At 44.0% G+C, this 25,441-nt stretch overlaps 1 protein-coding gene and 1 long non-coding RNA gene across 3 annotated transcripts in view; one reads left to right on the top strand and one right to left on the bottom strand.

The window, feature by feature from the left end:
- Positions 1-622: 622 nt before the first annotated feature.
- Positions 623-13,065, top strand: TMX1 (thioredoxin related transmembrane protein 1). 2 transcript variants are annotated; one of them, XM_056546361.1, is made up of 9 exons: positions 623-847; positions 1,744-1,859; positions 3,129-3,174; positions 3,567-3,695; positions 4,201-4,246; positions 5,448-5,549; positions 6,448-6,517; positions 7,943-8,087; positions 9,080-9,462. In XM_056546361.1, exons 1-8 carry the CDS (start codon positions 714-716, stop codon positions 8,053-8,055), a joined length of 756 nt encoding a protein of 251 aa, XP_056402336.1. In that variant the 5' UTR covers positions 623-713; the 3' UTR covers positions 8,056-8,087; positions 9,080-9,462. The 2 variants fall into 2 exon arrangements, with proteins under 2 accessions (XP_056402336.1, XP_056402334.1); XM_056546359.1 differs by lacking the exon at positions 9,080-9,462 and adding an exon at positions 10,600-13,065 and having other exon boundaries at positions 628-847.
- A 7,091-nt stretch (positions 13,066-20,156) lies between these two features.
- Positions 20,157-25,441, bottom strand: part of LOC130295249 (uncharacterized) — a 38,062-nt gene continuing 32,777 nt past the window's right edge. Inside the window, exon 3 of the long non-coding RNA XR_008848752.1 lies at positions 20,157-20,234. This is a non-coding gene — a long non-coding RNA (uncharacterized LOC130295249). The remainder of the gene's footprint in view (positions 20,235-25,441) is intronic.

Raw genomic sequence — 25,441 nt, 5'->3', positions numbered from 1 at the left:
GTTGTGAAGTGACACACCACAAAGAGGCTGCAGTAATGGCAGCCCCCAGTACACACTTTATTAATAAATAACAATAAAACTACATTGTCCTAAAACTAAATACATATATGAAATGCTTTATTTTGATAGAATAATTTTATTCATAAAAAAATAAAATGGTGACACATTCCCTTTAAGGCTCTATCACCCAGGGGCCACATACACCCGGAGCCCCTCTAACTGCGGCTGTGTTTAGATTTGTGTTTCTACTTTTTCCCTTGTACTTTACCCTGATACAATTGTTGAAAAGCTTCCATGCTGATCAGCCGACCACAAGGTGGCGCCATCAACCGTACACATTCCCCACAGGTTGTGAGGTAACACGTGACGCACTGCCAACCACTACGTGACTGGAAGGGGCGTAGCCTTGAATGGACGCCTCACGTAGTCTAAGGGGAGGGGTCGGCGTAAGGACGTACAGTTTGAGGGGCGGGGCCTGCGGTGTCACGTTAAGTTATGGGACGGGTAGAGTGGTGTCACGTATAGTGTAAGGGGCGGGGCCTGCGGTATCACGTCCATTGTGAGGGGCGGGGCCTTCGCTGTCACGTTTAGTGAGGGACGGGTAGAGTAGTGTCACGTATAGTGTAAGGGGCGGGGCCTGCGGTATCACGTCCATTGTGAGGGGCGGGGCCTGTGGTGTCACGTCCAGGGTGAGGGGCGGGGCCGAAGTAATCATGGCGCTGTCCGGTCTGTACGGCTTTCTGCTCGTCTTGCTCCCGGCTGTGCTGCTGGCCAAGAAGGGAGACGTGACGGAGATCACCGATGACAACTGGAGGGACATCCTGCAGGGGGAGTGGATGATCAAGTTGTGAGTGTCACCATGGTGCTTCTGATCACGTGCTGTGTTCGCCTGCCTGGACTTCCTGTTACTTGTTGCAGCAGCTCGTACCTCGCTTGCTGGGACTTGTAGTTCTACAACAGCGTCATCCTGTGTCTGACTCCTAGACTCAATTGGACCTTTAGTTCTGCAGTAGCCTGTGTCTAAGCTTTGCTGGGACTTGTAGTTCTACAACAGCCTACTGTGTCTGGCCCCTAGACTTGCTGGCACTTGTAGTTCTACAATAGCAGTATCCTGTGGCTCTTAGACTCCCTGGGACTTGTAGTTCTACAATAGCAGTATCCTGTGTCTGGCTCCTAGACTCCCTGGGACTTGTAGTTCTACAATAGCAGTATCCTGTGTCTGGCTCCTAGACTTGCTGGCACTTGTAGTTCTACAATAGCAGTATCCTGTGTCTGGCTCCTAGACTCCCTGGGACTTGTAGTTCTGCAGTAGTCTGTGTCTGGCTCCTAGACTCCCTGGGACTTGTAGTTCTACAATAGCAGTATCCTGTGTCTGGCTCCTAGACTCCCTGGGACTTGTAGTTCTGCAGTAGTCTGTGTCTGGTTCCTAGACTTGCTGGCACTTGTGGTCAGTCCAGGCTCATGTTCAGGGATATGTTTATTGTGAGCTGAACTTTATTTACCTTGCATTCACTTACAGCAGTGTTTAACTACCAGAGTGCCTCCAGCTGTTGCAAAACTACAACTCCCAGCATGCCCGGACAGCCTTCGGCTGTCCGGGCATGCTGGGAGTTGTAGTTTTGCAACAGTTGGGACCGTGCTGGTTGTAAAATCCTGACTTACAGTAAGAAGAGATCTTGATGAGGTTTTATTTACTCTTCTGACCTCGGATCCCCCCTTTAACATTTTTGGTGTCACCCGCAGTTACGCCCCCTGGTGCCCGGCCTGCCACAAGCTACAGCCGGAGTGGAAGGAGTTTGCAGAATGGGGCGACGATCTCAATGTGAACATCGCCAAAGTGGACGTCACGGCACAAGCAGGTAACGTTATCAGATTCCTCTCGGCTTCAGGGTCTGGACACATAGGACGGGCTATGAAGGGAGTCTGACCGGTGCGGGGACCATGGTTTATGTCACTCTGCAGAGAGGCGGAGACCTTCCAGATCTTCTTCACCAAAGAGGCGGAGACCTTCCAGATCTTCTGCTTCTTCTTTACCAAAGAGGCGGAGACCTTCCAGATCTTCTACTTCTTTACCAAAGAGGCGGAGACCTTCCAGATCTTCTACTTCTTCACCAAAGAGGCGGAGGCCTTCCAGATCTTCTGCTTCTTCTTTACCAAAGAGGCGGAGACCTTCCAGATCTTCTACTTCTTTACCAAAGAGGCGGAGACCTTCCAGATCTTCTGCTTCTTTACCAAAGAGGCGGAGACCTTCCAGATCTTCTACTTCTTCAAAAAAGAGGCGGAGACCTTCCAGATCTTCTACTTCTTTACCAAAGAGGCGGAGACCTTCCAGATCTTCTACTTCTTCAAAAAAGAGGCGGAGACCTTCCAGATCTTCTACTTCTTCACCAAAGAGGCGGAGACCTTCCAGATCTTCTTTACCAAAGAGGCGGAGACCTTCCAGATCTTCTGCTTCTTTACTAAAGAGGCGGAGACCTTCCAGATCTTCTGCTTCTTTACCAAAGAGGCGGAGACCTTCCAGATCTTCTTTACCAAAGAGGCGGAGACCTTCCAGATCTTCTTTACCAAAGAGGCGGAGACCTTCCAGATCTTCTTTACCAAAGAGGCGGAGACCTTCCAGATCTTCTTTACCAAAGAGGCGGAGACCTTCCAGATCTTCTTTACCAAAGAGGCGGAGACCTTGCAGATCTTCTGCTTCTTCACCAAAGAGGCGGAGACCTTCCAGATCTTCTTTACCAAAGAGGCGGAGACCTTCCAGATCTTCTTTACCAAAGAGGCGGAGACCTTCCAGATCTTCTTTACCAAAGAGGCGGAGACCTTCCAGATCTTCTTTACCAAAGAGGCGGAGACCTTCCAGATCTTCTTTACCAAAGAGGCGGAGACCTTCCAGATCGTTTGCTTCTTCACCAAGGAAGTGGAGACCTGCCATATTCTCTATCCTCTTGCTGGGCGAAGCAGAAGATGGGGGATGGTGTATGGTGAAAAAGATCTGTAAGGTCTCGGCCTCTTTGGTGAAGAATCTGATCTTCTGCTTCACCAATCACTGTCGCCGTCTTACATAGACCAGATGCAACATTTGTGACCAGTCGCCCCTGTACTGTGACCTCTCACCTTTCTTATCTTCACAGGTCTCAGCGGCCGGTTTATCATCACCGCGTTGCCCACCATATACCAGTGAGTATCATCCTGGGGGGGATACAGGCAGCAAATACACAAGAGCGATGCAAGTGTTCAATGGTGGTTCAGCCATATGTACCATTTATATAATGGAAGCTAGGGGGCGCTATTACATCTACTGATCACACAACTAAAGGTCTGGGACTGGGGGGAACAATGTTATAGGACAAACCTGCAGGTTGATTGGGTGAAAGTGATCACATGACTGGCCTCACGCACCCGTGTTGCAGAGCTGATCATGTGATCCTGATGGGTAACATAGTCATACATGAATGGGGGGCATGTAGCAGGCGTGGAAGCTCTAGGGGGCAGAGCGCCCTCTGCAGGGAGGGAGGTAGATTGCAGGAGTGCTGCCCGTCTGAGGTCTGTCGTCATTTCTTATATTGTAGCTGTAAAGATGGAGTTTTTCGGAAGTATCAGGGCGCCAGGACGCACAAGGACTTCATCAGCTTCGTCAATGAGAAGGAATGGGAGTCGATAGAAGCCGTCTCCTCGTGGTTCAGCCCGGATTCTCTATTGTAAGTAAATTCCTTCCTGTTGTGGCTATGTCAGTGTTTCCCAACCAGTGTGCCTCCAGCCGTTGAAAAACTACAACTCCCAGCATGCCTGCAGCTACTAAGGGACCACCTTTGGCTTTGGTTATCCTTGCATGCTGGGAATTGTAGTTTCCCAACCATTGTGCCTCCAGCTGTTGCAAAACTACAACTCTCAGCTTGCCCGGACAGCCTTCGGCTGTCCGGGCATGCTGAGAGTTGTAATTTTGCAACAGCTGGAGGCACACTGGTCTACGTGTACAGTACAGATAAAGACCTTCACAATCCCACAATATTGGTACTTACAGGGTTCATCTAAGTGGCTCCCCCTATTGGCCAGTTAAAGACCTGATGATCTTTAGCTAGAAGACAAAAGCCACACCCTTTTTCCTTAGTCCCACCCCATCAGGGCCATATTTGGAATGGGAGGAGCTTGCTGTTTGTTGTTTTTTGCCTCTGTACCATATATTAATATAATGCTTCCCTGCAGGATGAGCGGCATGTCTACCCTGTTCCAGCTGTCGGTGTTGATTCGGGTAGGTGGATTCAGTTTTGCTGCTATATAAATATATATATATATATATATATATATATATATATATATATCGATCACTGATTTAAATAATCCTACACAACAGCGGCCATGGCCAGCAGAATAAATCAGCCGCCAAAAAAACAAAACAAAAAACAATCTTTCCGGTCCTGAGGGTTTGAGCCATTGTATCAGATACAATTGTAGCAAACCTTCAGCTCAGAGAAGTGTCCAGTCTGCATTCAGTTTCAGCCTCCAGGTGTAAGGCTGGGTTCACACTACGTTTTTGCCATACTGTTTTCAATCCGTTTTTCTAAAGAAAACCGTATGGCAAAAAAACGGATGGAACAGTATGGAAAAAAGTAAACCGTATGCGGTTTTTAAACAGTATACTGTTTTTAAAAGTGCATACAGTTCCGTCAGTTTTTATTTTAAAAAAACCCATACGTTTTTGAAAATGTCCATTTTTAATGGGAGGGGTCTTGGGTGGGGACTTTAGGATGCAAATGCGCATGTGCAAAGTAAAAACGTATACGTTTTTCCCGTATGGAACCGTATACATGTGCGTTTCCCATTGACGTCCATGTTTATAAAAAACGTATGCGGTTGCAGTACGTTTTTTAAACCGGAGTCAAAACCGTGGTTGACCACAATTTTGTCTCCGGTTTAAAAACCGTACTGCAACCGCATACGTTTTTTTTAACATGGACGTCAATGGGAAACGCACATGTATACGGTTCCATACGGGAAAAACGTATACGTTTTTACTTTGCACATGCGCATTTGAATCCTAAAGTCCCCACCCAAGACCCCTCCCATTAAAAATGGACAACATTTTCTAAAACTTATGGGTTTTTTTTCTATAAAAACTGACGGAACTGTATGCACTTTTAAAAACAGTATACTGTTTAAAAACGCATACGGTTTACTTTTTTTCCCCCATACTGTTCCATCCGTTTTTTTCCCATCCGTTTTTGATAGAAAACGTATGCGGGAACCGTAGTTGAAAAACGTAGTGTAAACCCAGCCTAAGAGGGAATGTTTGTTTGTTTGTTCCATTCACTGACTGCTAGCAGAGAGTTAGCAAGAATTAAAGCAGAGGGTTTGTTGCAGTTGCAGTACTGTAGATCAGGCTGGGAGTTGTAGTGTCATAATGGCCGGGAGAACTGAGAGCGCACTTGTCCTCACTGAATGTTTCTTTACAGCACTGTCACAACTATTTTGTGGAGGACATCGGCCTTCCCGTCTGGGGGTCCTACGTCTTATTCGGATTGATGACCCTGTTTCTTGGTCTGGTCCTGGGGTTGGTAAGTTATTCATATATAGTAATACTTAGCATTTATAATAAAAAAATAAAAAAAATATATATTTTTTATTATTAATAATAATAATAATATTTTTTTAGTATTATAATTAATAATGATATTTGTAAAAATTATTATTTATCTTTTTGGTATTATAATTATTATATTTGTATTTTTATTGGTATACCGTACTGGTAATAATGCAATAAAAATAAAATTAAATATAATTTGTATTTTATTGTAGTATTGCATTCATTTTATTATAATATATTTTTTTTGTTTATGATTTTATTAGTTATAATAATATTTAAAAATTTCTCATTTTATTTGTATTGGGCTCTTAATATTTTTATAACAAGAATAATATTGTTTGTATTTTTATTGGTATTATGATAAATAACAATTTTAACAAATATAATTATATATTTTTTTGCACTATTTGATTTATTTATTATATTGTATTATTAGTAATTTATTATTAATAATAATTAATAATGCAATTAGAAAAATAAAATATTATTTTTATAATTTTATTTTATTATTGTATTATCATTTTTTTATTTGATTTTATTAGTTTTATTATAATATAAAAATATTTTTTATAATTTGATTTGTGTTTTATTGTTTTATTATTATTATTATTATAATAATAATAATAATAATAATAATAATATAATATTCTCTGTTATCTGTTGAGTAGAATTATCTGCAGCTTTTCTGTCCCCCCCCCCCCCCCAATCCATCCATTTGCTGGGGGATCTGCATATAATGTAGTTCTCAATGCTCATTGCATGGATACCTGTGTGTCCAGTGACTGCAGGGGGTGTTCTGTATGAGCATTGGATTATCGTCTGCCATGAGATATAGATATATATATAATTATATTCTCTTTTTGTTGCAGTTTCTGGTGTTTGTTGCAGATTATCTGTGTCCAACCAAGAGACAGCGACCTCAAGGCTTGGCCTACCCCAGTGAGTAATGTCCACGTCTACTACTGAGGCTTATACATCACTGCCAGGAGAGGGCGCCGCCGAGTATACACTGGAGATCTGGGGAAGGAAATAGGATCATGATGTAAGGTAGTGCTCTCCAAACTCTGGCCCTGTAGATGTTGCAAAACTACAACTTGCAGCATGCCTGGACAGCCAACGGCTGTCCAGGCATGCTGGGAGTTGTAGTTTTGCAACATCTGCAGGGCCAGATTTTGGAGACCACTGATGTAAGCGAAAAGTCTCCCTGCCATACAGTGACGTTTCAGCCCCTAAGGGGATCTTTCGCAAGAATTTAAAGGGGTACTCCGATGGAAAACATTTTTTACATCAAGTGGTGCTGAAATGTTATACAGATTTGTAAATTACTTCTATATAAAAATCTTAATCCTTCCAGTACTTATCAGCTGCTGTATGCTCCAAGGGGTACTCCGGTGGAATAATTTTTTTTCTTCTAATCAACTGGTGCCAAAAAGGTAAACAGATTTGTAAAACACTTCTATAAAAAATAAAAAAATAAAAATCCTTCCTGCACTTATCAGCTGCTGTATGCCACAGAGGAAGTTATGTAGTTCTTTTCTGTCTGACCACAGTGCTCTCTGCTGACACCTCTGTCCGTGTCAGGAACTGTAGGAGCAAATCCCCATAGCAAACCTCTTCTTCTCCGGACAGTTCCTGAGATGAACAGAGGTGTCAGCAGAGAGCACTGTGGTCAGACAGAAACGAACTACACAACTTCCTCTGTAGCATACAGCAGCTGATAAGTGCAGGAAGGATTAAGATTTTTTTTATTTTTTTTTATAGAAGTGTTTTACAAATCTGTTTAACTTTTTGTCACCAGTTGATTAGATGGGGGGGGGGGGGAAATTCCACCGGAGTACCCCTTTAAACGTTTCTGTATTTCACTTGATGGGTGAGTCAACCAGATTATCAGGATACATATACAGGACTACAAGTCCCAGCACAGGGCTTCTTTCTTACCATTGGTGGTAGATTCTGGAAAACCCCTCTCTATGCCTTGAATCTGTCAACACAAGGCTGCAGAAATATATATATATATATATATATATATATATATATATATATATATATATATATATATATATATATATATATATATATATATTTATAGATAGAGAGAGAGATATATATTTTTAGATATATATATATATATATATATATATATATTAGAGAGAGATTAATTATATATTGATATATAGATAGATAGATAGATATATAGATTAATTATATATTTTTATATATAGATAGATAGATAGATAGATTAATTATATATATATATATATATATATATATATTTATATATATATATATATATATATATATATATATATATATATATATATATATATATATATATTTCCTGACCATCTGTTTGTTTGATTTCAGGAAAACTTACTCCTGAGGCCGAACGATTTCTGAAAGATCTGGAGGAAGAGGATGAGGACAAGGAGGCGACCGACAGATCACAGGACAATCTACGGAAACGGACTGGGAAATAATACGCTTTAGTTTTTTATTTGTTTTGTTACAGGTAACTCCTATAGGAGATCTCTCTCCTGACCTGACAGTTTGCTTCATTGTATCAGTCTGGAGTCCAGGGTGTTAAAGGGGTACTCCAAGATTGAACCGCCGTTAGGTTAGGTTCACACGGCCGTTTGCATCCGACCCGTTAAAGGGGTACTCCGGTGGAAAATGTTTATTATTATTGTTATTATTATTTTAGTTATTTTTTTTAATCAACCGGTGCCAGAAAGTTAAACAGATTTGTAAATTACTTCTATTAAAAAATCTTAATCCTTCCAGTACTTATCAGCTGCTGTATGCTACAGAGGAAATTATTTCTAATGCTCTCTGCTGACACCTGATGCCCGTATCAGGAACGGTCCAGAGCAGGAGAAAATCCCCATAGCAAACCTATGCTGCTCTGGACAATTCCTGACACGGACAGAGGTGTCAGCAGAGAGCACTGTGGACAAGACAAAAAAAGAAATTCAAAAAGATAAATTATTTCCTCTGTAGCATACAGCTGCTTAAAGGTACTGGAAGGGTAAAGATTTTTTTTTAATAGAAGTGATTTACAAATCTGTTTTAACTTTCTGGCACCAGTTCATTTAAAAAAAAAAAAAAAAAAAAAAGTTTTCCGCCGGAGTACCCCTTTAAGGGTCCAATCGTTTTTTTATTTTTTCCCTTAATTGTTTAAGCTGATCGGACCCTGAAACGGGTGGGGGGCAAACAGTTACTACAGGTCATGATGGACCCCGTTCACTTGCATGGGGGGGTCTGTTGGTGATCTGGTAATTTTACAGGATTTTAGCAGAGAACAAAAATAGAACTTGCACAATTTTTATTTCTCCGCTAAACCCCCATCCTTCTAGCCGGATTGCTGACGGAACTCTGAATAGCGGAGTCCGGCAATGTGAACGAGGCCTAAGAGAGGGGGGAAAAAAATACCCAAAACCTGGACCTCCTGCCGCCCCCTTGGTGCCTCCAGTATTACTGTCTTCTGCTGTGTTGTTCATCCAGGTTCTTATGGTCGTCAGAATGCGGCTCCGGTCGCAGTGAAGTCTCTCACTCTGCTTCTCAACCTATCACCGGCCGAAACGGAACAGCGTTGCGAACACTGATTAGCTGAACTGCAGTTTTGACAAGTCAACCACAAGAACCAGGAAGAGATCACAGCGGAAGACAGAGCCGGGATATCGGAGGCTTCAGGGGAGACACAAATAAATCACTTACAAAAACGACAGTGGCAACTGAAACCAGGGCGACCCTTAATGCTTGGGTTGAAGGTCACCTAATAATACAGTAATATGCACGAACTCTCACCCCGGGCACATCCACCTGAGTTACTAACAAGTATAAGCTGTAAGTGTATGCCAGTGTTTCCCAACCAGGGCGCCTCCAGCTGTTGTAAAACTACAACTCCAAGCATGCCCGGACAGCCGTTGGCTGTCCGGGCATGCTTGGAGTTGTAGTTTTACAACAGCTGGAGGTGCCCTGTTTGGGAAATACTGGTGTATGCCATACAGGTTAAAGGGGTACTCCGGTGGAAAACTTTTATTTTATTTTTTTAAATCAACTGGTGCCAGAAAGTTAAACAGATTTGTAAATTACTTATCTTAAAAAAATCTTCATCCTTCCAGTACTTATTAGCTGCTGAATACTACAGAGGAAATGGTTTTCTTTTGGGAACACAGAGCTCGCTGCTGACATCACGAGCACAGTGCTCTCTGCTGACATCTCTGTCCATTTTAGGAACTTGTCCAGAGCAGCATATGTTTGCTATGGGGATTCTTAAAATGGACAGAGGTGTCAGCAGAGAGCACTGTGCTCGTGATGTCAGCAGAGAGCTCTGTGTTCCAAAAAGTAAAGAATTTCCTCTGTAGTATTCAGCAGCTAATAAGTACTGGAAGGATTAAGATTTATTTTTATAGAAGTATTTTACAAATCTTTTTAACTTTCTGGCACCAGTTGATTACATTTTTTTTTTTTTTTTTCCCACCGGAGTACCCCTTTAAAGTGTAAGTGCCATGATAGTAAATTCGGGCATCTACACGTACAGATACAATACCCACGTGTCAATCCAGAGAAACAGGGACGCCCACCCCTACGACCATTTTGGAACTGAAACGAAAAAGGTTATCTGAGGACCCTGCTTTTTTGTGCTCTTCTTTGTGTCGGCAGAGAGTACTGTGGTCAGACAGAAATGAACAACTCGACTTCAGCAGCTGATACCTACTGGAAGGATTAAGATTTTTTAATAGAAGTCATTTACAAAGCTGCTTAACTCTGTTTCCGGAGCCAGTTGATATGAAATATTTTTTCATTTTTTTAACCCCCTGGAATGTCCCTTTTTAAATTTTAGAATTCTATCAGCAGTCACTAAATATTATGGTTTTCAATAGGTGTTGCGGTGTTCTGTATGCAGTGAGCTCCCCCTAGAGGTGGCTGCAGGTAGTCAGCATTTTATTATTTTCGTATAGACTCTGCTCCTCTCCTTCTATTGAACCATTTCCCTGCAGCCATTGTTTTTCTTTTTACAGTCAGAAAACAAGTCCCTGACCCTGGCAATAGAGCAGCGGCTGCAACGCATTTCATTCCAGTAGATTTCAGCTCCAGACCTCGTCCTATAGACCCTGCGGATCGTCCTGGTCAGACTGGACCTATTATGCGCAGCGGCTTCCGGAAGCGATTCTTAGACTCTGTTATCCGTGTTCTATCTGTCATGGAGGCCGGAGGCTCCCGTATACATCGTGTGTTGTCCGTATTTGCGGCACGTTCAGCGTTCTGTGTATTTCCTGAACATTTAAAACCTCTTTCTATCAGAAGTTTAACATGGCTTCTGCTATAGGGTCATCTATGGAGAAATTAACCCTTAATGCCTCTTTCATTTGTTTACCTAATTCTATGCTGGGATTTGTAGTTACACAGCAGCCGTTGAGGACCAATGCATTGGAGTCAGGTCAGTGTCTTCACACTTCATGATGTCTAGTGATGATATAATCTCATTGGAGGGATGGCAGGGTCATTGCGGCACCTTCTTATGCTTTACTAGGTTGGTGCACTATAAGGGCTCGTTCACACAAACGGATTTATTTGTGGGTTTTCCGCTGCGTGTTTGAAAGGGGGCTGCGGAATCTCCACTGCACCTCAGTCCCTATTGACTTTAGTGGGGCTTGCGGCGTATTTTTCGCATTGGAAATTCTGCAGCCGAAAGTCTGCTGCGGACAGCAACGGATAACCCGCCCCCTTTAAAACCCTCAAATAAATCCGCTCGTGTGAACAGGTCCTAAGCCTCGTGGTGGGTCCGATCGCTATCGCTGCTGCTTCTTGCTTATGCAACGTAAAGCAGGTGGATTATTTTAAAGAGGAAGCCCCTCGGTCATTAAAGGGGTACTCCACTGACCAGCGTTCTGAACATTTATTTCCTAACACTGTCAGCGCTGCGGTGGTCAGCCACGCCCCCTCCTGACGTCAGGCCTTGCCCCCTCAATGCAATGAAGGAGCATGGCCTGACGGGGCCAGGGGGAGCTGCTTACCCCCGCAGCTCTGACACAGTGTTGGGAACTAAATGTTCTGAACGCTGGCCAGTGGAGTACCCTTTTAAAGGGGTACTCTGCTGGAAAATATTACCGCTGGGACTAGGGGATACGTTTCATTATCCTGATAAACCCTTTTAAAGGGGTACTCCGGTGGAAAAAAATGTTTTATATCAACTGGTGCCAGAAAGTTAAACAGATTTGTAAATTACTTCTATTTAAAAATCTTAATCCTGAGGTGTCAGCAGAGAGCACTGTGGTCAGACTGAAAAAGAAATTCAAAAATAAAAGAACTTCTTGTGTATTATACAGCAGCTGATAAGTACTGGAAGGATTTAGATTTTTAAATAGAAGTAATTTACAAATCTGTTTAACTTTCTGGCATCTGTTGATTTAAAAAAAAATGTTTTCCAGTGGAGTACCCCTTTAAGGGGATTTGAATCTATAGTCATTGTGCAACTGCTAAATGCTGATTGGCTAAAAAGGATCACGTGGTACCTTTTTTTTAAATCTGTCACATGACCTTTGCCGACCAATCAGCCAATAGGGAAGCCTCTTTTGCATATAGCTGGGGCCCTTGTCGTCTTAAGGCAGTATGTCCCAACCATTGTGCCTCCAGCTGTTGCAAAACTCCCAGCATGCCCGAACAGCCAAAGGCACCCTGTTTAGGAAACACTGTTCTTAGGTGATAGTGTATTGTCGGGGTGTGCCACCAGTGAGGATAGACCCCCTTCATTCAAGGCCAGTGTTTCCCAAACCGGGTGCCTCCAGCTGTTGCAAAACTACAATTCCAATCATGCCTGGCTGTCCGGGCATGATTGGAATTGTAGTTTTGCAACAGCTGAAGGGCCACAGTTTGGAAACCACTGCCATGGGTTATTGTCATTCTTTAGGGAAGGGGTCATACCTGTCATTTATAAGGGACACGGACCCCCACATTTCCGCTCACCACACATTCTCACAGTATTGTACTAACTTCATGGTTTTGAGGTATTAGACCTGTTTCCCAACCAGGTTGCCTTCGGCTGTCCGGACATGCTGGAAGTTGTAGATTTGCAACAGCTGGAGGCACCCTGGTTGGGAAACACTTCATTATACTGATATCTATGTGTTTACGGTTTATTCCCCGCCATAACGTTACACCCGCTCAGTGTTGTCAAGCTTATTTATTAAGTCCATTCATTGTATTCCTCTACATGTTGTTGAGTTAGAGCTCCGATCATGGGCCCCCGGGGTACATACACACCAGTGGGTCAGCACCGACCAATCAGATCACTGCGTACGCGAGCATGTGATCGGTTCATGCAGATCCCTCCCACCTCCTGTAGGGGGCCCCAGTATGTTGGGTGCTGGAGCTTCGCTCTCCAGGTCAGCACTATGTCATGTAGATCGACCGCAGACAAATCTTTTGTATTTTTTGTAATGGGACGGATGATGTTAATAAACAGGGTTTTGCTTTTTGTGACTCTTGTTTGTTTTTCTTTTTATGTAGCAAAATTGTATTATTTCTTAAAGGGGTACTCTGCCCCTAGATATCTTATCTCCTATTAAAAGGATAGGGGATAAGATGTCTGACCACGGGCAGTCCCGCAGCTCGGACCCCTGCGATCTCAGGCCTGTGAAATCCACTACTCATTATGTAATATCCCATTGCACCACTAGATGGCAGGCTTGTCCTTACACTAGAGCCTGCTGTGACCTTTTGGTTCCCTCCAGCGTGCCGCCAGACAGTGCACTCCTAAAGGTTAGACCCATTAGCTATAATCCGGCCATTCTCAGGGTATTTGATATTATAAGCCTGAACTTCAACATAGCGCAGAGGCCGAGCCAAAAAAATATTCAGGTCAAAAAAACAGCAAATATCTGGAGAGGTTCCCAGCCAGGTCTCCAAGGTGGAAAGAAGGTGTCGGGAAAGGAGCTTGAGGGTAATATCGATTATATTCCTGTCTATAATGTTATGTCCACATCTCAGATTACTGTACTGCAAAGATATATATATATATATATATATATATATATAGTGTTCAATGATGTCTATACAGAGCTATATACACTGCCCATATACAGAGCTATATACACTGCCCATATACAGAGCTATATACACTGCCCATATACAGAGCTATATACACTGCCCATATACACACTGCCCATATACAGACCTATATACACTCCCATATACAGACCTATACACACTGCCCATATACAGACCTGTATACACTCCTATATACACTCCCATATACAGAGACACCTCCCAATAGCGAGTAGTTTTTCATTCCCCAGAAGAGTCCCATAAGACAATGTATTTGTACCCTCTGAATAGGGATAACCAGGCTTATGTGCCGGCCCTACCTTGTACACAGGGCCTCTGTCGGGGGTACAGCCAATACCCTGGTAAGGGGCCCAGACCCCCCTGCAGAAGCCCCAGCACAGAAGCAGAAGACTGACAGTGCTTCTATACTTCCACCGGCCACATCATTCACCCCCCTCCTTCCCTCTGTTTTATACTTCCATGCCACTTTTTCCCCTGTGCCAAATCATTCCACCCCTTGTGCCACATCAATTCTCTTGATTCCCCCCCCCCCCCGTGCTATTTAAAGGGGTACTCCGGCCCTAAGACATCCCCTATGCAAGTCTATGGGAGGGGGCGTGACAGCCTCCTGACCACGGGGACTGAGTATAGTGATGTCCCGACTCCGCCCCCGTGTGACATCACACCCCGCCCCCTCAATGCAAGTCTATGGGAGGGGGCGTGACAGCCTCCTGACCACAGGGACTGAGTATAGTGATGTCACGACTCCGCCCCCGTGTGACATCACACCCCGCCCCCTCAATGCAAGTCTATGGGAGGGGGCGTGACGGCTTACACTCCCCTTCCCATAGACTTGCATTGAGGGGGCGGGGCATGACGTCATTATACTCTGTCCCCGTAGTCGGGAGGCATAAGACTTGAAGCCTGCCGCGCTTCCTGCAGTGCTCAAAGGTGGGTGCTGCTTGCTAGATTGTGGGGGTCCCCAGCAATCAGACATCTTATCCCCTATAAGATGTCTTAGGGCCCGAGCACCCCTTTAATTCCCACTTTACAGCCCTCTTTGCAAATTCATCACCCCCTCTTTATTACCCTCTGTGCCATTTCCCCCCCCCTCCTGCTATTTCATTAAGAGAGGGGGTGGGGAATTTATACAGAGGGTAATAATGGGGGAAAGAAATGGCATGGGGGGGGGGAATCAAGGGAAAATGATGTGGCATCGGGGGTGGGTATAATTTGGCACAATGGACGGGGGAATAAAATAGGACAGGGTATAAAGGGGGATGAAATGATACACGGGGGAGGGGGGAATTAAACAACTTTGGGAGATTATACTGTAATATTGCTTCTTTATAGTGTTTTATAGTTAATTACACTCAGCGGTGAGTACAGGACAGGATTCCGTCATTTAGGAAGAATTTTGAGCCTTTTTCCCAATAAGGGACATCTCTCTAGCAGGGACATCTCTCTATCAGGGACATCTCTCAATAGGGTTAATGAACGCCAAACCCCTGTCACCTAGGTGACCCTTTTTTATTATTGTATGTTAAAACGTCACTTTTAATGTATTAAAAACCCCAGCGCAGTCCCCACATTGAATTATTTGGCTCTCCTGTATGGAGTAGACAAGAATCTGCCGGCGGCTGCAGTACACCGCACTAGGGGACGGATAAGCTGTTATGTTAAAACCACAACACAATGTCTCCCCTACATGTTTCCTGGTACCAACCACATCCTCAGGGGCTATGAGACATATGATGATGGTCATATCTATCTGGAGCATGATGGGGCATTATATGTGAGGGGGCATGATGGGGGGCATTATATATGAGGGGCACATGACGGGGGCATTATATGTGAGGGGCACATGATGGGAGCATTATATGTGAGGGGGTATTATATGTGAGGGGCACATGATGGGGGCATTATATGTGAGGGGGTATTATATGTGAGGGGCACATGATGGGGGCATTATATGTGAGGGGCACATGACGGCAGCATTATATGTGAGGGGCGCATGACGGGGGCATTATATGTGAGGGGCACATGACGGCAGCATTATATGTGAGGGGCGCATGACGGGGGCATTATATGTGAGGGGCGCATGATGGGAGCATTATATGTGAGGGGCGCATGATGGGAGCATTATATGTGAGGGGCGCATGACGGGGGCATTATATGTGAGGGGCGCATGACGGCAGCATTATATGTGAGGGGCGCATGATGGGGCATTATATGTGAGGGGCGCATGATGGGGGCATTATATGTGAGGGGCACATGATGGGGCATTATATGTGAGGGGCGCATGATGGGGGCATTATATGTGAGGGGCGCATGACGGGGGCATTATATGTGAGGGGCACATGACGGGGCATTATATGTGAGGGGCGCATGATGGGGCATTATATGTGAGGGGCTCATGACGGGGGCATTATATGTGAGGGGCGCATGACGGCAGCATTATATGTGAGGGGCGCATGATGGGGCATTATATGTGAGGGGCGCATGATGGGGGCATTATATGTGAGGGGCGCATGATGGGGGCATTATATGTAAGGGGCGCATGATGGGAGCATTATATGTGAGGGGCGCATGATGGGGGCATTATATGTGAGGGGCGCATGACGGGGGCATTATATGTGAGGGGCACATGACGGGGCATTATATGTGAGGGGCGCATGATGGGGCATTATATGTGAGGGGCTCATGACGGGGGCATTATATGTGAGGGGGCGCACGACGGGGGCATTATATGTGAGGGGCGCACGACGGGGGCATTATATGTGAGGGGCACATGACGGGGGCATTATATGTGAGGGGCGCATGATGGGGCATTATATGTGAGGGGGCGCACGACGGGGGCATTATATGTGAGGGGCGCACGACGGGGGCATTATATGTGAGGGGCGCATGACGGGGGCATTATATGTGAGGGGCACATGACGGGGCATTATATGTGAGGGGCGCATGATGGGGCATTATATGTGAGGGGCTCATGACGGGGGCATTATATGTGAGGGGGCGCACGACAGGGGCATTATATGTGAGGGGCGCACGACGGGGGCATTATATGTGAGGGGCACATGACGGGGGCATTATATGTGAGGGGCGCATGATGGGGCATTATATGTGAGGGGCACACGACGGGGGCATTATATGTGAGGGGCACATGACGGGGGCATTATATGTGAGGGGCGCATGACGGGGGCATTATATGTGAGGGGCACACGACGGGGGCATTATATGTGAGGGGCACATGCGGCCCAGCCTACCTCCAGTGGCCCCCAGATAATTTGTGTGAGACCCCTGATTTATCCTTCACATCTACATTGATTGGTCCCGAGGGGCGGCGGACTATAGTGATGACTCAGCGCGGCGCCATTCCCTGCACATTTATCTCCTCCACGTCAATGCGGATCAATGTGCTGCCTAATAGTGACCAATGGGGAGGGATGAAGCTGCAACCGGATCAATCGATGTGTCCGAAAAACAATTAGGAAAAAGAGCGAAGTCTGCACCGCCATGGACCGCGCCACTTGCCCCTCGTTGTATAACATCAGATCTAATATTAACCCCATTATTCCCATCATGCATCACTCTGCTGGTATTACAATGAGAATCGATCACTCCGATACTTGAGCTCTGGATCCACCCAGAGAGACGGCATCATGCCAGGGAGCTGCCGTAAAGCAATCATTTACTTGGTGAACGCTGCACAGAGAGTAAGTGCAGGGCTCAGATTACTGGATGTACAGAGATCTATATAGTGTTCAGTCAGGTCTACTTAGACCCATACCGCCATACTGTACTCACCTATTCATACAGTGCCTATATACCACCATACTGTACTCACCTATTCATACAGTGCCTATATACCACCATACTGTACTCACCTATTCATACAGTGCCTATATACCGCCATACTGTACTCACCTATTCATACAGTGCCTATATACCGCCATACTGTACTCACCTAGTCATACAGTGCCTATATACTGCCATACTGTACTCACCTAGTCATACAGTGCCTATATACTGCCATACTGTACTCACCTAGTCACACAGTGCCTATATACTGCCATACTGTACTCACCTAGTCATACAGTGCCTATATACTGCCATACTGTACGCACCTAGTCATACAGTGCCTATATAGTGCCATACTGTACTCACCTAGTCACACAGTGCCTATATACTGCCATACTGTACTCACCTAGTCATACAGTGCCTATATACTGCCATACTGTACTCACCTAGTCACACAGTGCCTATATACTGCCATACTGTACTCACCTAGTCATACAGTGCCTATATACTGCCATACTGTACTCACCTAGTCATACAGTGCCTATATACTGCCATACTGTACTCACCTAGTCATACAGTGCCTATATACTGCCATACTGTACGCACCTAGTCATACAGTGCCTATATACTGCCATACTGTACGCACCTAGTCATACAGTGCCTATATACTGCCATACTGTACTCACCTAGTCATACAGTGCCTATATACTGCCATACTGTACTCACCTAGTCACACAGTGCCTATATAGTGCCATACTGTACTCACCTAGTCACACAGTGCCTATATACTGCCATACTGTACTCACCTAGTCATACAGTGCCTATATACTGCCATACTGTACTCACCTAGTCATACAGTGCCTATATACTGCCATACTGTACTCACCTAGTCATACAGTGCCTATATACTGCCATACTGTACGCACCTAGTCATACAGTGCCTATATACTGCCATACTGTACTCACCTAGTCACACAGTGCCTATATACTGCCATACTGTACTCACCTAGTCACACAGTGCCTATATACTGCCATACTGTACTCACCTAGTCATACAGTGCCTATATACTGCCATACTGTACGCACCTAGTCATACAGTGCCTATATACTGCCATACTGTACTCACCTAGTCACACAGTGCCTATATACTGCCATACTGTACTCACCTAGTCACACAGTGCCTATATACTGCCATACTGTACTCACCTAGTCATACAGTGCCTATATACTGCCATACTGTACTCACCTAGTCATACAGTGCCTATATACTGCCATACTGTACTCACCTAGTCACACAGTGCCTATATACTGCCATACTGTACTCACCTAGTCATACAGTGCCTATATACTGCCATACTGTACGCACCTAGTCATACAGTGCCTATATACTGCCATACTGTACTCACCTAGTCATACAGAGCCTATATACTGCCATACTGTACTCACCTAGTCATACAGTGCCTATATACTGCCATACTGTACTCACCTATTCATACAGTGCCTATATACTGCCATACTGTACTCACCTAGTCACACAGTGCCTATATACTGCCATACTGTACTCACCTAGTCACACAGTGCCTATATACTGCCATACTGTACGCACCTAGTCATACAGTGCCTATATAGTGCCATACTGTACTCACCTAGTCATACAGTGCCTATATACTGCCATACTGTACTCACCTAGTCACACAGTGCCTATATACTGCCATACTGTACTCACCTAGTCATACAGTGCCTATATACTGCCATACTGTACGCACCTAGTCATACAGTGCCTATATAGTGCCATACTGTACTCACCTAGTCATACAGTGCCTATATACTGCCATACTGTACTCACCTAGTCATACAGTGCCTATATACTGCCATACTGTACTCACCTAGTCACACAGTGCCTATATACTGCCATACTGTACTCACCTAGTCATACAGTGCCTATATACTGCCATACTGTACTCACCTAGTCATACAATGCCTATATACTGCCATACTGTACGCACCTAGTCACACAGTGCCTATATACTGCCATACTGTACTCACCTAGTCATACAGTGCCTATATACTGCCATACTGTACTCACCTAGTCATACAATGCCTATATACTGCCATACTGTACGCACCTAGTCACACAGTGCCTATATACTGCCATACTGTACTCACCTAGTCACACAGTATAATGCCACAGTTTGGAGCATGGGGGATGAAATGTAACTCTGTTTGCTCAAATATATTTTATCTTATAATTATGTGTTTTCTAGAAATAGGAAACCAGAGATAATTCCTTCCAAAAAACAGCGCCACCCCTGTTGTCAGGCTGTGTGCGGTATTACAACTTGGCCTTATTCACTTCAATGGAACTGAGCTGCAATACCACGCACAACCTGAAGACAATTGTGGCGCTGTTTTTTGGAAAACAAAATTAGCTCCTGGATGACCCCTTTATCATTTAGTATAATAAAATGGTTTACAAATATATGACCATTATCAATAACTCTGCTTGTTGTCAGCAAATGGGAACATTTTCTTAACATCCTGAAAAACCCTACAGGCCTAATAACTTTTCACAGCCGATCGCATTCAGACTGTACCGTACCATGCTGGAAGTTGTAGTTTTGCAACAGCTGGAGGCACGCTGGTCGGCAAGTGCTGATCTAGAGGGCTGACTAGACTGTGTGCAATTGTAACAGACCCTCAGCTGTGACAAGTAACGAAGAACATTTTATTCGTCTCGGTGGAATCTGGGGTAGCTTTGTCTATAGTCACAATGGAGGGTCCGCTGGTTGTGTTTGCAGAGGTATTACTGGGGGGCAATGAATAGGGTAGTTAAGTCATTTGGGGGCAGTTAAGTAATAAAACAATGATTGCAGCATTGGGGCAATAAACAAGTCTTTACAGTGACGCATGGTTGGGTGTGAGGAAGGGGTTACTGCCATAAATCTACGCATTTCTACAGGTGATGCAAAACTACAACTCCCATCATGCCCTGACAGCCTTCGGCTGTCAGGGCATGATGGGAGTTGTAGTTTTGCATGATGCTTGTTCAACAGTAATAGATCTATCTCCAACTATTATCCCTGGTGGGCCAGGGGAACACATAAACACCACAATGTAACCCCAAGTCACTGACACTTGTGTGAAATCCCACTGTCCACTCAGGAAGAACACTGATTGACAATCAATTTCACATGGAACAGACAACACGTGGAAATTATAGGCAATTAGCAAGATACCCCTAATAAAGGAGTGGTTCTGTAGGTGGTGACCACAGACCACTTCTCAGTTCCTATGCTTCCTGGCTGATGTTTTGGTCACTTTTTGAATGCTGGCGGTGCTTTCACTCTAGTGGTAGCATGAGACGGAGTCTACAACCCACACAAGTGGCTCAGGTAGTGCAGCTCATCCAGGATGGCACATCAATGCGAGCTGTGGCAAGAAGGTTTGCTGTGTCTGTCAGCGTAGTGTCCAGAGCATGGAGGCGCTACCAGGAGACAGGCCAGTACATCAGGAGACGTGGAGGAGGCCGTAGGAGGGTAACAACCCAGCAGCAGGATCGCAACTCTGCCTTTGTGTAAGGAGGAGCACTGCCAGAGCCCTGCCAAATGACCTCCAGCAGGACACAAATGTGTCCACTCAAACGGTCAGAAACAGACTCCATGAGGGTGGTATGGGGGCCCGACGTCCACAGGTGGGGGATGTGCTTACAGCCCAACACCGTACAGGACGTTTGGCATTTGCCAGAGAACATCAAGATTGGCAGATTCACCACTGGTGCCCTGTGCTCTTCACAGATAAAAGCAGGTTCACACTGAGCACATGTGACAGAGTCTGGAGATGCCGTGGAGAACGTTCTGCTGTCTGCAACAGCCTCCAGCATGACCGGTTTGGCGGTGGGTCAGTAATGGTGTGGGGTGGCATTTCTTTGGGGGGCCGCACAGCCCTCCATGTGCTTGCCAGAGGTAGCCTGACTGCCATTAGGTACCGAGATGAGGTCCTCATACCCCTTGTGAGACCATATGCTGGTGCAGTTGGCCCTGGGTTCCTCCTAATACAAGACAATGCTAGACCTCATGTGGCTGGAGTGTGTCAGCAGTTACTGCAAGAGGAAGGCATTGATGCTATGGACTGGCCGCCCGTTCCCCTGAATCCGATTGAGCACATCTGGGACGTCTCGCTCCATCCACCACAGACTGTCCAGGAGTTGGCGGATGCTTTAGTCCAGGTCTGGGAGGACATCCCTCAGGAGACCATCCTCCACCTCATCAGGATCATGCCCAGGCGTTGTAGGGAGGTCATACGGGCACATGGAGGCCACACACACTACTGAGCCTCATTGGGACTTGTATTAAGGACATTACATAAAGATGGATCGGCCTGTAGTGGGGTTTTCCACTGTGATTTTGAGGGTGACTCCATATCCAGACCTCCATGGGTTGATACATTTGATTTCCATTGATAATTTTTGTGTGATTTTGTTGTCAGCGCATTCAACTATGTAAAGAGGAAAGTATTTCATATGATTAGTTCATTCAGTCAGATCTAGGTGTGTTATCTTAGTGTTCACTTTATGTTTTTGGAGCAGTGTATATACGGTTCCTGTTAGTGTTTGTGCCAATAGTCATCTATGTGTGGAGATCATTGCCTAATACTTGATGGTCCCTGGTGGTCAGTGGAAGAATTAACATAATGGAATCTGAAAAATAATATGAGGTGAATCAGCGTTGTCCTTGAATTTTGAGGGGTCCAGTTGGGTTCTTGTAAAATCCCAGGTAGGCTGAATTATTTTATGGTTTTCTGGGAAGGGGGGGGGGATTAAGGATGAGGAGGACATCTCCATTGTCTTCACTCAATGATTTCAGCAGACACATCTGGAGCCCCTATTACCTTGTGGGTGAACCCGGATGATGCCCCTATGCAGAGGTTTAGAGCTCCCCCCCTATGCGGAGGTTTACAGCTCCCCTGTGCAGAGGTTTACAGCTCCCCTGTGCAGAGGTTTACAGCTCCCCTGTGCAGAGGTTTACAGCTCTCCTGTGCAGAGGTTTACAGCTTCCCTGTGCAGAGGTTTACAGCTTCCCTGTGCAGAGGTTTACAGCTCCCCCCTGCAGACAGCTCTGTTATTTTTCATCTTGTTACATTGTTTCCATTTTACAGCTGTGACCAAACACAGATACTACAAAAGCCATTTGTGAGACATCAGTAATTAGCATTGGGCTCAGGGGGGGTGACAGATTTATTGCAGGGGGCGCTATGACTCATACAGTAAATGTTATAGTGAGGTGGAAGAAAAGACCCCCAAAAGTCCCCTGCTGAGCGACCAAAGAGGAGGATCAAAGAGGTGTCCACATATCTCTGCTCTACAATATTACATTCTTATAGCAGTATTATAGTAGTTATAGTCTTGTATATAGGAGCAGTATTATAGTAGTTATATTCTTGTATATAGGGGGCAGTATTATAGTAGTTATATTCTTGTATATAGGAGCAGTATTATAGTAGTTATATTCTTGTATATAGGAGCAGTATTATAGTAGTTATATTCTTGTATATAGGAGCAGTATTATAGTAGTTATATTCTTGTATATAGGAGCAGTATTATAGTAGTTATATTCTTGTATATAGAAGCAGTATTATAGTAGTTATATTCTTGTATATAGGGGCAGTATTATAGTAGTTATATTCTTGTATATAGGAGCAGTATTATAGTAGTTATATTCTTGTATATAGGAGACAGTATTATAGTAGTTATATTCTTGTATATAGGAGCAGTATTATAGTAGTTATATTCTTGTATATAGGAGCAGTATTATAGTAGTTATATTCTTGTATATAGGAACAGTATTATAGTAGTTATATTCTTGTATATAGGAGCAGTATTATAGTAGTTATATTCTTGTATATAGGAGACAGTATTATAGTAGTTATGTTCTTATATATAGGAGGCAGTATTATAGTAGTTATATTCCTGTATATAGGAGCAGTATTATAGTAGTTATATTCTTGGATATAGGAGCAGTATTATAGTAGTTAGATTCTTGTATATAGGAGCAGTATTACCGTATAGTAGTTATATTCTTGTATATAGGAGCAGTATTATAGTAGTTATATTCTTGTATACAGGAGCAGTATTATAGTAGTTATATTCTTGTATATAGGGGCAGTATTATAGTAGTTATATTCTTGTATATAGGAGCAGTATTATAGTATTTATATTCTTGTATATAGGAGCAGTATTATAGTTATATTCTTGTATATAGGAGCAGCATTATAGTAGTTATATTCTTGTATATAGGAGCAGTATTATAGGAGTTATATTCTTGTATATAGGAGCAGTATTATAGGAGTTATATTCTGGTATATAGGAGCAGTATTATAGTAGTTATATTCTTGAATATAGGAGGCAGTATTATAGTAGTTATATTCTTGTATATAGGAGCAGTATTATAGTAGTTATATTCCTGTATATAGGAGGCAGTATTATAGTAGTTATATTCTTGTATATAGGAGCAGTATTATAGTAGTTATATTCTTGTATATAGGAGCAGTATTATAGTAGTTATATTCCTGTATATAGGAGGCAGTATTATAGTAGTTATATTCTTGTATATAGGAGCAGTATTATAGTAGTTATATTCTTGTATATAGGAGCAGTATTATAGTAGTTATATTCTTGTATATAGGAGCAGTATTATAGTAGTTATATTCTTGTATATAGGAGCAGTATTATAGTAGTTATATTCCTGTATATAGGAGGCAGTATTATAGTAGTTATATTCTTGTATATAGGAGCAGTATTATAGTAGTTATATTCTAGTATATAGGAGCAGTATTATAGTAGTTATATTCTTGTATATAGGAGCAGTATTATAGTAGTTATATTCTTGTATATAGGAGCAGTATTATAGTAGTTATATTCTTGTATATAGGAGCAGTATTATAGTAGTTATATTCTTGTATATAGGAGCAGTATTATAGTAGTTATATTCTTGTATATAGGAGCAGTATTATAGTAGTTATATTCTTGTATATAGGAGCAGTATTATAGTAGTTATATTCTTGTATATAGGAGCAGTATTATAGTAGTTATATTCTTGTATATAGGAGCAGTATTATAGTAGTTATATTCTTGTATATAGGAGCAGTATTATAGTAGATATATTCTTGTATATAGGAGCAGTATTATAGTAGTTATATTCTTGTATATAGGAGCAGTATTATAGTAGTTATATTCTTGTATATAGGAGCAGTATTATAGTAGTTATATTCTTGTATATAGGAGCAGTATTATAGTAGTTATATTCTTGTATATAGGAGCAGTATTATAGTAGATATATTCTTGTATATAGGAGCAGTATTATAGTAGTTATATTCTTGTATATAGGGGCATGTCACGATGCCGGCTGGCAGGTAGTGGATCCTCTGTGCCAGAGAGGGATTGGCGTGGACCGTGCTAGTGGACCGGTTCTAAGTCACTACTGGTTTTCACCAGAGCCCGCCGCAAAGCGGGATGGACTTGCTGCGGCGGTAGTGACCAGGTCGTATCCACTAGCAACGGCTCAACCTCTCTGACTGCTGAAGATAGGCGCGGTACAAGGGAGTAGGCAGAAGCAAGGTCGGACGTAGCAGAAGGTCGGGGCAGGCAGCAAGGATCGTAGTCAGGGGCAACGGCAGGAGGTCTGGAACACAGGCTAGGAACACACAAGGAAACGCTTTCACTGGCACGATGGCAACAAGATCCGGCAAGGAAGTGCAGGGGAAGTGAGGTGATATAGGGAAGTGCACAGGTGATCAGACTAATTGGAACCACTGCGCCAATCAGCGGCGCAGTGGCCCTTTAAATCGCAAAGACCCGGCGCGCGCGCGCCCTAAGGAGCGGGGCCGCGCGCGCCGGGACAGGACCGACGGAGAGCGAGTCAGGTACGGGAGCCGGGGTGCGCATCGCGAGCGGGCGCTACCCGCATCGCGAATCGCATCCCGGCTGGAGGCAGTATCGCAGCGCCCCGGGTCAGTGGA

This window comes from Hyla sarda, chromosome 11 (assembly GCF_029499605.1).
Source record: "Hyla sarda isolate aHylSar1 chromosome 11, aHylSar1.hap1, whole genome shotgun sequence".
NCBI classification, from domain to species: domain Eukaryota; kingdom Metazoa; phylum Chordata; class Amphibia; order Anura; family Hylidae; genus Hyla; species Hyla sarda.
Note: the sequence above shows the minus strand (reverse complement) of the source record. Positions and strands in the feature narration are given on the sequence as shown.